Raw genomic sequence first — 15,408 nt, forward strand, 5'->3', positions numbered from 1 at the left:
CCGAGTAAAATATTTCAAACACGTTTTTCTTAATTTCTGATTAATTATGCTATTACAAGCTGGGAAATATTACAGAGACGATTCTACCATCATATAATTTGCGTATTCCAGGGTTTGAACCTAGACTTCCTTGTGTAAAAACGTTAATGAATTCTTAGTTAAACCACTGGACTAATGGGCTTTTATATTTCAAACACTTAAAAGTTTTTAAAATTCGTATTGTATTATGTTTCTTTGGCTAAAACTGGATATTCAAGAAAAAAAACTCTTCAAATGGGCCTGACTATTTAAACTGGGATGACGAAATGATTGACAGGAAGGTAAATGGGCTTTATTGGATTTTCTAACGTTTTAATCTGGGCCGGGTTGTTACTTGGCTTGGAGCATGAGATGGGTCGAATATATGTGAATGGTTTCTGGAAAAAAAAAAAAAAAAAAAAACAAAACTGGAAGGAAAAAATAAAAAAAAAGGAGAAATAATTGGAAAATCAAAAACGAGAAATTATTATCAAATCAAGGAAGCTTCCTCTGCCAACACAAACAGTTTCCCTCGATCTCTTGCTGCTCTGGAGAAACAGCTTCCTCCAAGGTGAAAAGAGATCTGTAGTATTCGTCCGCCGTCTTTGTCAAATTATCAGGTAATTTGGATCGATCCTGAACTTTTTATATAGAATTTTTGATAATGTAATCCGAGGAATTTTTGTTCGTTTATCTCATTGATGGAAGCAGTGACGATGTCACAGTGTTGCTGCTTCACAGTTTATTAGAGTGACGAATTATTATTGGATTAATTGCAAAATGTTTGTCTTGGTTAGCTGTCACTTGGTCCAATATCATCACCTAACGGCCGGAGCTTTTGCGGGTTTTGTATGTCACCCTTTTATTATAATCTTTCTCTTTGCTTTGAGTAAAAGGTATATTCAGATTTTTATTCAGGTTTACTTACATAAGACTATAGTTTGCGTTTTGCTTTCTCTGGGTGGTAATTAGAGAAGTTTGTTTTAATGTAATGGAACTAGTTTCAGGGTTGACCTAGGGAGGGTTAAGCTGATTGTGATATTTATTTTCTCAAAATAGTGTTTGCAGTGAGGGGGAGAGGTTGTTTTCATTGTATGTGGAGAAAATGGACGATGTTGCGGGTTTACAAGAGGCAGCTGGAGCCAGATTTAGCCAGGTTGAGTTAATCGGAAGAGGATCTTTTGGGGATGTCTATAAAGCGTAAGTATATGTTAAGCTAATCTGATGTTTGCAAAATATCTTTAGCTCTTGTCTGACTTGTCTCCAGATAGAAATTCTGAGAATGATAACTATTAAGTGCTGCTGAATGTTTTCATGCTTTAAAAGAATCAAAGATTGGGGTGCTTATATTGACACCAGTTGGAAGAAATGGAATTTCTGGAATACCACTTCTCTTATTAGTATATGCTGTATAGACTTTCTAAGAACGATTACTGAGCTGCTGCTTACCAGGTTTGATAAGGAACTCAACAAAGAAGTTGCAATTAAAGTCATCGACCTGGAAGAATCGTGAGTTAATTTTCCATTTTGCTACTTTCTCTTTTTATTATCTATGATGCAGTTAAGCTTTTGGGTATTATAATCTTTGATGTCTAATAAGGCGGGTAATTACTTTTTATAATTGTATGGATGTTACTTGTTCACGACTTTCAAAGGTTAAAAGGACAATAATTTTTTTCCACCTTTCAATAGAAAAACAGATTTGGTATCTTTTCTATGCTCAGTGATCTTTCCTTACTAACCTTCTTACTTGATATCTGGCAGAGAAGATGAAATCGAAGATATCCAGAAGGTATCTCTTGATTGACGTCAGTTTCTGTGGTTAACATTTGTGTACTAAAGATCTTCGTTCTCATTTTCTGTTTCTGACCCCAGGAAATTTCGGTATTGTCACAATGTCGTTGCCCGTATATTACCGAATACTATGGTTCTTACCTTCATCAGACCAAACTGTGGATCATCATGGAATATATGGCCGGTGGTTCTGTTGCTGATCTTGTATGTTAACTCACTTCTTTGCCAATTGTAGTCAGGATTCTAGGAATTAGGAAATATAGTTATGTGTGGTGATGCATGCACTGTGGAGAATCTTGTCCTCTTCTTATGTCCTCCCGATGCAACTTATAATCCTCAAAAGCAATCTCTCTTGTGCAGCTTCAGTCTGGTCATCCGTTGGATGAAACATCAATCGCTTGTATCACACGTGATCTGCTTCATGCTGTTGATTATCTGCATAGTGAGGGGAAGATCCACAGAGACATCAAAGGTTTTGTCTGTGTTTATCCTGTCTTCTGGTTTTACGTGATCAAATGTGTTTTAACTTTCTTCCTATCTTTGCAGCTGCTAATATTTTATTGACCGAGAATGGCGATGTTAAGGTGTTTCTTTTTAGCTTTTTTTTTTATAACAGTAAAATCTTCTATATGAGACTCTGCACGAATAGGTTCGTCAACTTGTTTTTCACTCTGTATCAGGTGGCGGACTTTGGTGTGTCTGCACAACTAACACGGACAATATCAAGAAGGAAGGTACTTACTCTATTATGCCAATGATCTCTCTTAATTTTGTTTCTTATTTTCTCATCTCCTGTTGTGCAATATATCTTTTATATTCCCACTATAGGAAGGCCGGTAATGTAGTTTCTAGTCTCCTTGTTTATGTTGCTGCTTGCATTGTGCGGTTTTAATTAATACGGAGTTAACTTTTCCAGTTCCAACGATTAGTATTCTATTGAATGGTTTATTCAGTCTATTTGCAACTTCCATTCCAATAACTTATGTAGAGCCTCGTATAGTAGAATCATGTGCACGTTTCAATTGTGGGATTAATTATAATGGTATAGGCAATGTTCTGAAAGATAGGAAATGACTAAATGCTTCTCTGGTCAGTTTGTACAACATCTTATCTTTACTTCTTGATGACTTGAGAGTTTTCACTCTTGATCTGGGTTGTTGCGCTAATATGTTAAAGAATGGCAGACTTTTGTAGGAACACCATTTTGGATGGCACCGGAAGTGATTCAGAACTCAGAAGGATACAATGAGAAGGTATCGTGCCTTCACTTCTCCTAGCTTGACATGTCTTTTCTGTGCTTGTTTCCTAGCATATTTTGAATTGTTTCTGATGCTGGGACTGTTTTTAGGCAGATATATGGTCGCTGGGAATAACAGTTATCGAGATGGCAAAAGGAGAACCTCCCCTAGCTGACCTTCATCCAATGAGAGTGCTTTTTATCATTCCTCGGGAAAATCCTCCTCAGGTTACACATGTTCTTAATAAACACGATAAAAGTTAATCAAGACTATCACTGCCATTTGTGAAGTCGCCTATAATGTTTAACGTTCTTTTCTTTTCGGTGCAGTTAGATGAGCACTTTTCCCGTCCACTGAAGGAGTTTGTTTCATTATGCTTGAAAAAAGTCCCTGCTGAGGTACTTGCTAGCAATCTTTGCCCTTTTTATTTCCAGCAGTGGCAATATTTCAAGATCTCTTATACAAGGCTTACACTTTCAGAGACCGAGTGCCAAAGAACTTATTAAACACAGATTTATTAAGAATGCTAAGAAAAGCCCGAAACTTCTTGAGAGGATAAGGTTTGATGCTTTTTCTGTTTTTCCTCTCTCTTCAACAGCTCTGGCTTGTTCGTCGAGTTTTGCTACTTTTCTTGTGTGATTGTATGTCAAAAGTAATGTTTAGATGGTTTTTCCCTTATGTTTGTTTTGATCTCTTACATGCCAAAAGAAAATCCAGAATAAGCACGATTGTCATTCTGTTCTTTTTTTTCTCTTTGAAGAGAGCGACCAAAGTACCAAGTAAAAGAGGATGAAGAGACTCCTCGGAATGGTCCTAGAGCTCCATTTGAATCATCCGGTACTGTTAGAGTGGCTAGAGATGAGAGAAGCCAAGGAACACCTGGATCTAGGTTGGATGAATTCTTCCCTTGGGGTTTCTTGTTTTATAAAATCTTTATTAACTTGTAGCTACAGTTTTCAGGGGAAAACTGTCAAAAATGCTGGGTGGGACTTTAGCATTGGGGCCTCTCAGGGTATTGGAACAGTTCGTGCTCTAAAACCTCCTCATGCAAGGGAGAGGCGCCAAGAAGTTCCTTCGAATCAGACTTCTCAAAGAACATCAAGAGCTGGTGGTAGTCAGTTGTCACCCACTTCTGGTATTACAGTTAACGACCATGAAGACGGCTTCCACGATGAGGTAAGATCATTTGCCTCTTGTGTGCCAGATGCAGTCCGTCTCCTTTTACACCATTTCTTTGCTGTAACCACTGCACCTGGAAATTATCTTCTAAATCATTGACGTTATGTGTGTTTCATGTTATTTGAGTAACCATTTATAGTATGCACTTAGTCAAATTTCACGTGGAGAACTCCCACAACGTAACCCTTTTCTTTGGTACCCTATCTTATTTATGTATTCTTACCAATATTTGTGCTTCTAAATACAGGAAGATTCATCGGTCAGTGGATCCGGAACTGTTGTCATAAGAACCCCAAAACGTTCTCAATCATCTTCAATATTCCGTGAACAAATCTCTGCAGTATAAAATCTCTGGCAGCCCTTTGCTACATCTTCTACAGAAGTTTTGTTTATTCCAACAACTTGTAATAATGATTATGTTTCTGCCTTGCAGTCTAGCAGCGGGTATGCATCTTTGGATGATGCTTCAGCAAGTGGAACTGTTGTTGTCCGTGGACAGCACGATGACTATGCGTCACCTCGAACTCCAAAATCAAGGCTAGGGAATCAAGATAGAACTTCGAGTGCCTCAGAAGATAGCATCGCAAATCTCGCCGAGGTTTGTTGAATCACTTTAATCTTATTTTCTCCATGGGTTGTCTATCTGAATCGTACTAGCTATGGCCTTTGTTCTTATGCAATAAGTTTACATGTACCTTTACGCCTGCTAACTTCAATTCTTCTTTCAGGCAAAGGCAGCACTTGACGCAGGTTTCAGAAGGGGAAATGCTAGGGAAAGACTTGGGATGAGGAATAACAATAAGGATGGGAATGTTAACCGAAGAAGGGAACAGATGACAGAAGATTCTGACTATTCAAGGTACATCTAAGATCATAGCTTATGCATGTCACAGCATTTCTCGTGGCTATTTCTAACATGAAGCTTATAACTTATGCAGAAATTCTGGCGATAAGTCTGGTAAACAAAAAGCACTTCCAAAATCACAACAAGCGAGTGATGAAGAAGAAGAAGACCCCATATGGGATTCATTGCCTGCATCGTTGTCAGTATTGCTCATACCGTCCCTAAAAGAGGTAGTCATCGGTATTAGTTAGATATAACAGAAGAATAATAAAATAATTCAAGAAGATCAATGTATTCTGATTTGTGGTGGTAGGCTCTTGGTGACGATTCAAAAGGATCCATAGGACGTGCATTGTCGAGATCCCTCGTGGCAATGGAACGTGAAAACCCTGGCTCTTGTGAAGCTTGTGTTGCCAAGCTGATTGAACTTTTGGGAAGGTAAACATAACTTTAAAGACCAAACACATGTCTGGTCATCTGATTGTGTTTTGTTACGTGATCTGATGACACTCCTAACAGTTCGAAAGAAGCTTCGGTGAAGGAGTTGCAGGACATGGCGGTCCGTGTTTTCTCCAAGACAGCGCCCGCTGACGCGGAGAACAAAAGAAAACCAGCTAACAAGGAGTTTAGTTCCAACACAAATGTTAGCCCACTAGGCAGATTCTTACTCTCAAGGTTTGTTCGATAGATAGTGATGATTGTTGAATGAACAGTGTCTTGATTAAAGATATGATTTTTGAAGTTTGAATATGGGTTTCTTTGTGCTTGTCTCCTGCAGATGGATAAGCCAATCATCTCGTGATCTTTAATCTCCCACCCTGAGACACAACATATATAGAATCATTGGTTTGTGTTTTTTTTCTTTCTCATTTATGCATTGATTTTTTTTTTGCTATTTATGTGCATAACTTGTTTTTAAAATATGTATTTATAAATTCCTTATTTCTTTTTTCGTGGTTTGCCTTTTTGTTATTGTTTTAGTGATTTCGTAATGTTATTTTCCATGTTTTGAGGACGAAGCACATTCTTCCTAGCTGTGTATAATCGAGGGGTTGGCCTTGTTGTTGTTAATACTTCCAGAACAGCTTTCATATTATTGTTTATTTTTATGAATAGCTTTCTAGTTTGGCAAGTGGTTAAATATTTTAACAAAAAAACAGTATTGGTCGATAGAAAACTATGTATTAGTATGACATCATATTATTGTACCTTGCTAGTTTCTTGGCTAACAAATTGCGAATTTCAAGGCAGGTGTAATAACGTGCATGACTTAGGGTATGACTGGTTTCTCTCCTATAGCTTAGGGTACAAATTGCAAATTCCAATTACAAACGTAGTTTTTGCGGTTGTTGGTTTTCTGCAACAATCATTCAAACCGTTTTAAACCGCTTTAAACTTTATAAATTCAAAAGCTGGTTTCAGCTAGTATTTGCGGTTGCGGACGGTTGTAGGAGGATAAATTTTTTTTTTCTTTTTTAAAACAAAATAAATATAAAAATAAAATATTCAATAAAAAAATTTAAATTAGAATTATAAAAATACTAAAATATATCTATTATATTTTAATTAATATTATAAATTTTAAAATAAAAATATTTTCTATAATTTTTAAAAATTTAAAACTATAACTTTCTAAATATAAATTTTATTTTTATTATAATATTATGATTTTTGATATTTTTATAATTATATAAAATATAAATATTGTTAAATTATTATATAATCGCTGCTATGTTTGGTAGTTAACCAGTTATAATAAGTATCCCGCAAACGCACATATTTCTAAGCGCAGAACTAGTCGCACAAATTTTTTAAAACTGTTAGAAACTACAACCATCCGCATCCACAAACGCAACCGCAACCGGTGCGTCTGAACTCTGTTAATATATATAGTTGCCCAGATAACAGTGGGTCTCTTTTGTATAATTTTGCTTGGGTATTTGCTAGAGAGCCCATATATTTCAGATGTAGAAAACAAAAGGAGATTATATTCCACGCACCAATAAATTATCAAAGAGTCAAGACCTGAATTGAAACTTCTTTTTTTGAGAACCGAATCCTGAGCTGAACTGAATCTTTGCCTAAAGAAAATAAAGTTGTCTGGTTTCTTTTTTCGAAACTTAAATCAGCCATTCACCTTTTTGTACTGTATTCTCTAAATCATTATAAATAGTTATCAACTTCAAAAATCAATACTTATAAGTTTCGTACTACTTACAGAAATTAAAGCGAGTATGAATGTGAACATGGTGTGAAGGACGGCGGTCACAAGTTCGAAAAGGAAAATTACACTATTCTAATTTTATTAAATAAATGAAAAGGAGTTGGCAGCATCATTGTAATTTGTAAATGTCAAGAACGGCCACGTGAAGCCTGATAACTCTCTTCGAAGTTTCATGGGAAATACGACAGTTCAGTCGGCTGAAGTGACACATCACCCAACACTCGTATGCCGCGGTTAACGGCGCTTTAACGGTAACGTCAATCGCCCAAATTACGCTTTTCCCGCAATATAATACTCCCTCTGTTTTTTTATATAACTCGTTTTAGAAGAAATTTTTATGTTCCAAGTTATATGACATTTTCGATTTCCTATGTAAAATTTATTAACACTTAATGTTATATGACCAATGATAATATACCTTCTATTTTATTATTGGTTGATTTGTAGTTAGATAAATAATTAATGATGATTTTGTTTAGAAAATATAAAAAATTAATGATTTTTTAATCTATGTGCACAATTCTAAAACAACTTATAGTAAAAAACGGAAAGAATAGGACTTTAGAGCATCAACATTGGTTGAGCCTCTCAATTCTAGTTTTGCACCTTATTATATTAATACTTTTTACATAATTTTCATTTACAATTAATTTTATCATGTTAAAAAGCTTTACACCACTAAGAAAAAAACACATTGAGAGCTAATCTCTCAAGACCACGAAAACGTCTCTGCTTCGAGGTATCATTTTTCTCCTCTCTCTTCTTTTTTACTTTCTCTTTTTTTTTCTTTTTTTATATTTTTTTAGTTGATGAGAAATAGTGGTAAAGACTATCAATGCGCTTGCTTTTATAGGACATAACCCATACACAAGGTTAATTTCGTTTTCTTGATAGGACATAACTCATACACAAGGTTAATTTCGTTTTCTTGATTAGTAAATGAAACACACATATGTATGAGAAAAGAATGTGTTAAGAGAGATGAGCGAGAAAGTGCTCTCAAGTGCTCCCAAATGGGCTTAGGTGTGGTTTTTCTGTGGCTCGTGTTTCTGAATGGGCAAAAAGATTAAAACACGTTTCCTATCCGAAAATATCTCCTCTTTTACTATATTTTATTCTACTTTGCTCTTTGTGCACATATCTAGAGGTGTTCTTATCCTCTTGTTCTTGAACATTCAAAGCTGGGGTTGAGAAATTTAATCGAAGCTGAAGGTTGTTGGTGTTAATTGAAGTACTGAAGATGTATGTTGCAATGGATAGAGCCATGATGGCTCTCACGCTAGATGAAAAAGATGTTCCGTTCAGAATGCCGGAGGTGCCTGGGGTGAGTTCGGCGGAGGAAAACGCTCTTGAGTCTTATGGGTAGAGCTTTAAACCCTAAGTGCCAAAATATGCTAGGGTTGATTCGTACTATGCCAAGAAAATGGCAAAAGGAAGGAAAAGTAAGGGGAATAGCCTTATCCCAAGAAAGATTTCAGTTCATCTTCCAGTCGGAGCATGACTTGATTGATGTTTTGGAGAAAGGAGTTCAAACTTTCAACGAATGGGCGATGGTTCTTGAGAGATGGGTGGAGAACCCTCCTGAAGATTACCTGCAATACATCCCTTTGTGGGTCCGTATCAGCCACATTACGATTAACTACTACACCATACCCGCGGTGTCAGCCCTAGGAGATATTGTAGGGAAAGTTAAGGTGGTTGCGTTTGATCCTTCTCAACCAGTAACACAACCGTATATCAGGGTTCATGTTATTTTCAATGTGGCGCACCCTCTGAGGATGTCAAAACTGATTGACTTGGGCGAAGGAAAATCTGCGACAATCCAGAAAAGGTGCTTCACTTGCCAAAGGCTCAATCATGAGAAAAGAATCTGTCCTTTAGAGGTCAGACAGAGACAAGAAGAAGCCCAGCTAAGAAGAAACCGTATCATTGCAGAGAAAAAAAAAGATGGAACCTGTCTTGGCTCCAGATGATCCTCTAAGGGGTGTGTTAGAAGAGTCTCAAGTTGGTGTAAACCCCTTAACTGGGAGACTGAAGATTGCCATTGTGGTTCTTGAAGAGATGAGGAAGTACATTGTCTCAAATACTGGTGAAGATATCGCCTTAAAGATTGAAAAGATCAAGAAAACAGTCTGTGAAGCGGAGGCTGATCCGATCACCCAAAAGACAGTTTTGAGTCTGGAGCCATTGCCGGTAGTCACTGTTGATCTCAACAGAGGAAAGGGTCTTGTGTTTGACTATGGAGAAAGAGAGTTGGACCGCAGAAACCTTGACTTGAATGTCAACCCGGAGAAGCTCTTATCAGCATCTATGAGGGCAATGAGATATGAAAATGTCTCCAATGTGATGGCGATCCGAAACTCTGAAACAAGTAGAAGAGATGTGAATCAGCCTTCTGGTTCGCTTGCTATCGGTTCAACGGTTTTCAAACCTGGTTCATCTGAACCTTTTAAATTCGGGACAGTTAGTAGGCGAACAGTGGCTAGAAAGAGACCGTCTAGAGCTCAACGGAATTCAAACCAAAATGCTCTGGTGATTGCTACAAAGTTCCAAGAAGGCACTAGAAGGGAAGGAAAACATGAGATGGGTTCGAAGAAGAGAAAGAAAGACCTGCAGGAGGGAGAAGACGTCTCTACCAACAAGGTGCAATGCCTGAAGGTGGTCCCAAAGGGGGGACTGCCAAACCCCCAATGAGCATCTTTAGTTGGAATTGTCAAGGCTTGGGGCGGCCTCAAGGCTTGACAATTCAACGAATCCGGGAAATGCGTCAACACCACTTTTCGGAGATATTGTTTTTGATGGAAACTAAAAATGTTCGAAATATGTTGGTAGATTTGCAAGTCTGGTTAGGATATGATAGAGTTTTTACTGTTGATCTGGTGGGATTGAGCGGTGGCTTGACTCTCTTTTGGAAGAAAAACATAAATATAAATATCAAGTATTCGGACAAGAATATTATCGACTGTTTGGTTCAATATGGCGAGTACACCTTTTTTTTATCATGTATATATGGTGTGCCTTATGCTGATGGTAAAGAAGTTGTATGGTAGAGGCTTAGCAGATTTGGGTGTTCTCGAAAAGAACCCTGGTGCCTCATTGGGGACTTTAACGAGATTCTAAACAATGAGGAGAAGACATGAGGGCTTAGGCGCTCTGAGGAGTCCTTCATTCCCTTCTCAGATATGCTCAACTGCTGTGAGATGGAAGAATTAAGCAGCTCAGGGGATCGATTCACGTGGGCTGGAAAGAGATGGAATAAATGGATCAAATGCTGTCTAGATAGAAGTTTTGGCAACAAAGCTTGGCTGGAACTATTTCCAGGATCAAACCAAACCTTCATGGAGAAACGAGGTTCCGATCACAGGCCTGTGTGTTTGAAGCTGTGTGACTCTCATTAGGACATACGAGGTCTCTTCCGCATTGATAAGAGGTTCCTCCGACGACCTGACATTGAGAAAGAGATTAATGAAGTTTGGTCAAACCAACATCAATCTACGGGGACCAAAGTAGCTCAAAAGATCAGGAACTGCAGAAGTATTTTAAGCCGCTGGAAAAGGATGGAAAACTTCAATGCCAAAGATAAAATCAGGTCTCTCCAACTTAGACTTGAATGGTTCTAATCCAAACCTTACCCTTGCCGCTTTATGGTTGATATAATCACAAAGGACCTCTTGCTAGCCTATAAAGAAGATGAGTTGTTTTTGAAGCAAAAAAGCAGAGATAAATGGTTGGTTTTTGGTGACAGGAGCTCGAAGTTTTTCCATGATTATGTCAAAACCAACAGATCTAAGAACCAGCTTCTTAAGCTTAAAGATAAGAACAACAAAGATCAGTGGTCGGATGGTGCTAAAGCGGAAGTTGCAGTGGGGTACTTTTCTGAGCATTTCATATCTTCAAATCCCAGCTCTTATGAACCGGCGTTTGCAAGCTTCTTACCAAGAGTGTCAGGGGAGATGAACAAGCAACTGACGAGACAGATCTCCAAAGACGAAGTGACCCATGCCATTTTCTCTATATGTGCAGACAGTGCACTGGGCCCTGACGGAATGACTGCGGCTTTCTTCAAAATTATTGGGGGATTCTGGGAGATCAAGTTACCTCAGAGATACAGGAAGTCTTCAGATCAGGTACCATGCCTAGGGAATGGAATCTCACATACCTTTGTCTCTTACCGAAGATATCAAATCCCGACCTCATGACTGACTTATGCCCAATAAGTTTGTGCTCGGTTCTCTACAAAGCGGTGGCTAAGATTTTAGTCAAGAGATTTCAACCTTTTCTCCACACCATAGTTTCTGTTAACCAGTCAGCCTTCGTGTGAGATAGAGTGATCTCAGATAATATTATCATCGCTCACGAAGCTGTCCATGCGTTAAAAGGCCACCCACAGATCTCAAAGGAGTTTATGACTGTCAAAACTGACTTGTCAAAAGCCTATGACAGAGTGGCGTGGAGTTACTTGAGAAGTTTGTTGGATGCTTTGGGTTTGACAACAGAGTGGTGCAATGGGTGATGATGTGTGTAACAACGGTAACATATTCGGTGCTCATTAATGACCACCCGTTTGGATTGATCACACCTCAGAGGGGTATTAGACAGGGAGATCCTCAATCTCCATTCTTGTTTGTGTTATGCACTGAAGGACTCACCCATCTCCTCAATGTGGTGGAAAGGAATGACTTGCTTGATGGAATGCAGTTTGCTAGCGATGGCCCATCTATCCATCATCTCCTCTTTGCAAATGATAGTATGTTCATGTGCAAGGCCTCTCATGATCAAGCTACGGTCCTGAACAGAATTCTGCAATATTACGGCAAGACTACTGGTCAAACCATTAATATACAAAAGTCCTCTATTTTTTGGGGAATCTAGATGGGGAAGAGACCAGAGCGCAAGTTCGAGTCATCATGGGTATTGATAATGAAGGAGGAACCAGTAGATATCTCGGCTTGCCGGAATGTTTCTCAGGTTCAAAGGTGGATATGTTGTCTTTTATCAAGGATCGCTCACAAGCAAGGCTGGACAGCTGGTACCTCAGGCAAATTTCCCAGGGAGAAAAAGAGATCTTGTTAAAATCAACGGTTGGTGGAATGCCGGTTTTTGCAATGTCTGTATTTCGACTGCCCAAGACGGTCACCGCCAAGATATCTAGCATGATGGCTAATTACTGGTGGGGAGACGACTCAAACAAACGGAAAATTCATTAGATTGCTTGGGACAAGTTATGCTTACCTAAAGACCGAGGAGGCATTGGATTTAGAGACCTTGAATGCTTTAATCAGGCTCTGTTAGCGAAACAAGGATGGAAGATCTTAAATGCACCTGATTGTCTATTGTCAAGGTTTCTCAAAAGCATATACTTCAACAAGGGGGATTTCCTTTCAGCTACATTGGGATCTCGGCCCTCCTATGCCTGGAGAAGCATCTTATTTGGTAAGGAGTTGTTGCAAGAAGGAATTTGACACAGAGTTGGAAATGGTTCATCGACAAGGGTTTGGCTGGATAAATGGATCGAGGATCCTGATGAAGGTCTTAGAGCCCCTTAGATTAAAAATTACTCATTTGATGTCAACCTGAGAGCAGCTGATCTCATTAATGTAGAATCAAGAAGGTGGGAGGTGAGAAAACTTGCACAAATATTTGTTCCAGCGGATGTGGAGATTATCATGAAAAATCAGCCGGTTGTGAATAAGGAGGATTTCGTATCTTGGCGGTTCAATAAAAGTGGCCAGATCTCAATCAAATCTGCTTATTGGCTAGCGGCAGACATGAAGATGAGAATTGCCCACCCGCAAGCTTTTGCTCTCCCATCCCTGAACGACTGGATAGAGAAAGCTTGGAAAGTTCAAACATCACCTAAGCTGAGAATTTTCATGTGGAAAGCTTTAAGTGATGCTCTCCCGGCTTCAGATCTTATCATTGGAAGAGACACGAAAGTTGATGGGAGATGCCAAATCTGTGGTGATGAGGGTGAGTCAATTAACCACATACTCTTTCTATGCCCGTTTGCGAGACAGGTGTGGGCGTTGTCCCCCATTCCTCATCCAAGAGAGGGGTTCAGTACTTCATCTGTCTTTGCAAACTTTGAATTCCTCTTCAACATACACAAATTTCGTAATTTACAAAGCGAGGAAGGTAGAGTTTGGCCTTGGGTTGTCTGGAACCTATAGAAAAGAAGGAATGATTTTTTGTTTGAAAATCGTTGTTTTAATCCACTAGAAGTCTCAGCCAAAGCTTTCAGAGATGCGGAGGAATGGTTTGTGGCGCAGGCCCTTGAGAATGAGTGGAAAGATACGGAGAAGATAATCCAACCGGTACCTGAGCGTCGATGGCATCCGCCCAAACCGGGCTGGAAGATGTGCAACGTTGGGTTTACTTTTGATAACAACAAAAGAATTGCAGGTGGTGGGTGGGTTTTGTGAAACGAAAGGGGTGTGGTTCTACTCCACAGTAGAAGATCTTTTGCAGGGATCAAAACAAAGGATGAAGCAAGATTTGAGGTTATGTTGTGGGCTGCAGAAAGTATGAAAAGCCACAGACAGACTAAGATCATCATGGCTGGTGAATTTAGTGAGCTCTTTGGAGCAGTGCAGAGGCCAAAGGCGTGGCCTTCTTTTCTATTTCAGTGCACGGAGATAAGAAGAGAACTTTCAGGTGTGGATGAGTTTGAGTTATCAGTGGTTCACAGAAGAGCAAACAGAGGAGCTTTTTTCATTGCTCAAAGTGTTACAAATTTGGGGTTTGCTAACTCGTATGTGGCTGCCGGGCATCCTCCTTGGCTATTTGAATTTTTTGTTAATGAAATTCGCCTCCTCTGATGATCTGTTAAGTGATTTTTTGGGTTAGATAGAACTACATTTGGCTAGTGGGGTTCTTATGTGATTGGAGTAATGGGAGCTGTGGGTTAGTCCCTCCTTCTGGTATAGCGCCTCTTTGTTATGCTTTTGTGTACTGAGGCTTTAGATTGTAATGGTGTTGTTACCCTTGTGGTAACTTATGAAATGAATCCCTTTGACGGAAAAAAATGAAACACAAATAGGGGTGAACAAAAATAACTAACAAAATAAGTACTACGTCGTAATAGACAGTGACTTCCAAAATTATTCAGACGATGATTATGAAATAAATAATTAAAAGGAGACACGAGTGCGTGTTACAGTGTGTATAAAAAATAAGATACTTAAAAGGAATAAGTGGTCCTCTGTGTGGTTGCAGAGTTCCAATAAGGTGTTTTGTACAAAGCATAACTCTAACACGTGGCTCGCACTTGGACACGATGGGACCAACTTCAAGATGTGTCAAGATGAAGCTACTCCCGTCGCATTACACCCCCTTGTGTTCTCATTCTTCTTCATGCGAACCCCTGACTTTCAGAAGTGATATTTTGCGGTGAACAGCCTAGGAAGTTCTAAGCTGGTTTGGTTATTGATTTATGGTTTTTAAGATTTGTACTGAAATCTAATAAAAGGATCCGTATCGAGATAGTAAAGCATGAGGGGAAAAAAAAATTTCCCTTACAACAGAACCTATGTGGGAAGCTTGATTTGCCTTGGTTCCGATCGATAGTTAGCATGGTAGTCCAATACCATGCGATTTAACTAGCGATTGCATTAGTGGGAACGGAATACACTCAAACTCAGATTAAAGTTTACGGTGTAATTGATATTCGGAAAAATTCCACACTGAAACATTAAAATGATTTTTTATCGAAATTGACGGACCACCTAATTTGGTATATAAAATAAAATTAAGGAAGATGTTTGATTAAAAGTTAGATAGGAAGAAGTATATAACTTCTCCAAGCTCTAATTAATGAAATGTCTGTGATTGATGTTACTTTTGAAGCTAATATGGAAACTGCATTTCTTGTATAAGTAGTTAATTTCCTGGAGATGATTTAATGCAGTGTCTAGTGGTTGGGTTACTTTTCAAGCCAATAAATTTCTGGACCATAGCTGTGAAGGATCAAAAGAAAAGGGCTGTGTAAGCAATATAGAGATAATATATGTGGTGTTGTAAATGGCCGACTTCGAGAACTAAAAAAGGAGGGAAATTTTGACCCAAAAAAAAAAAAGGAGGGAAATATCTGGTTGGTCGAGATTGAGATTCTG

The 15,408-nt window shown here is 38.7% G+C and overlaps 3 protein-coding genes across 8 annotated transcripts; all 3 read left to right on the forward strand.

Annotated features, from left to right (window-relative positions):
* Positions 1 to 432: 432 nt before the first annotated feature.
* On the forward strand, positions 433 to 6,188 carry LOC106402110 (germinal center kinase 1). Of its 6 annotated transcripts, none has more exons than XM_048757026.1 (22): positions 466 to 638; positions 816 to 914; positions 1,078 to 1,218; positions 1,471 to 1,527; positions 1,783 to 1,810; positions 1,894 to 2,016; positions 2,173 to 2,284; positions 2,359 to 2,396; positions 2,493 to 2,546; positions 2,997 to 3,065; positions 3,161 to 3,277; positions 3,380 to 3,448; positions 3,531 to 3,610; positions 3,811 to 3,939; positions 4,004 to 4,226; positions 4,477 to 4,569; positions 4,663 to 4,827; positions 4,958 to 5,088; positions 5,168 to 5,303; positions 5,387 to 5,511; positions 5,593 to 5,748; positions 5,852 to 6,188. In XM_048757026.1, exons 3-22 carry the CDS (start codon positions 1,124 to 1,126, stop codon positions 5,880 to 5,882), a joined length of 2,031 nt encoding a protein of 676 aa, XP_048612983.1. In that variant the 5' UTR covers positions 466 to 638; positions 816 to 914; positions 1,078 to 1,123; the 3' UTR covers positions 5,883 to 6,188. The 6 variants fall into 6 exon arrangements, with proteins under 6 accessions (XP_048612984.1, XP_048612982.1, XP_048612983.1 ...); XM_022703693.2 differs by having other exon boundaries at positions 816 to 867; XM_048757029.1 differs by having other exon boundaries at positions 816 to 867; positions 1,087 to 1,218.
* A 3,056-nt stretch (positions 6,189 to 9,244) lies between these two features.
* Positions 9,245 to 9,991, forward strand: LOC106399011. The gene has a single exon (XM_013839494.1). It carries the CDS (start codon positions 9,245 to 9,247, stop codon positions 9,989 to 9,991), a length of 747 nt encoding a protein of 248 aa, XP_013694948.1.
* A 950-nt stretch (positions 9,992 to 10,941) lies between these two features.
* Positions 10,942 to 12,504, forward strand: LOC106399014. Its single transcript, XM_013839496.1, has 3 exons — positions 10,942 to 11,424; positions 11,741 to 12,122; positions 12,170 to 12,504. The coding sequence occupies exons 1-3, from the start codon at positions 10,942 to 10,944 to the stop codon at positions 12,502 to 12,504; spliced, it is 1,200 nt and encodes a 399-aa protein (XP_013694950.1).
* The last annotated feature ends 2,904 nt before the right edge of the window (positions 12,505 to 15,408 follow it).

The sequence above is a fragment of the Brassica napus genome, chromosome C5 (genome assembly GCF_020379485.1).
Source record: "Brassica napus cultivar Da-Ae chromosome C5, Da-Ae, whole genome shotgun sequence".
NCBI classification, from domain to species: domain Eukaryota; kingdom Viridiplantae; phylum Streptophyta; class Magnoliopsida; order Brassicales; family Brassicaceae; genus Brassica; species Brassica napus.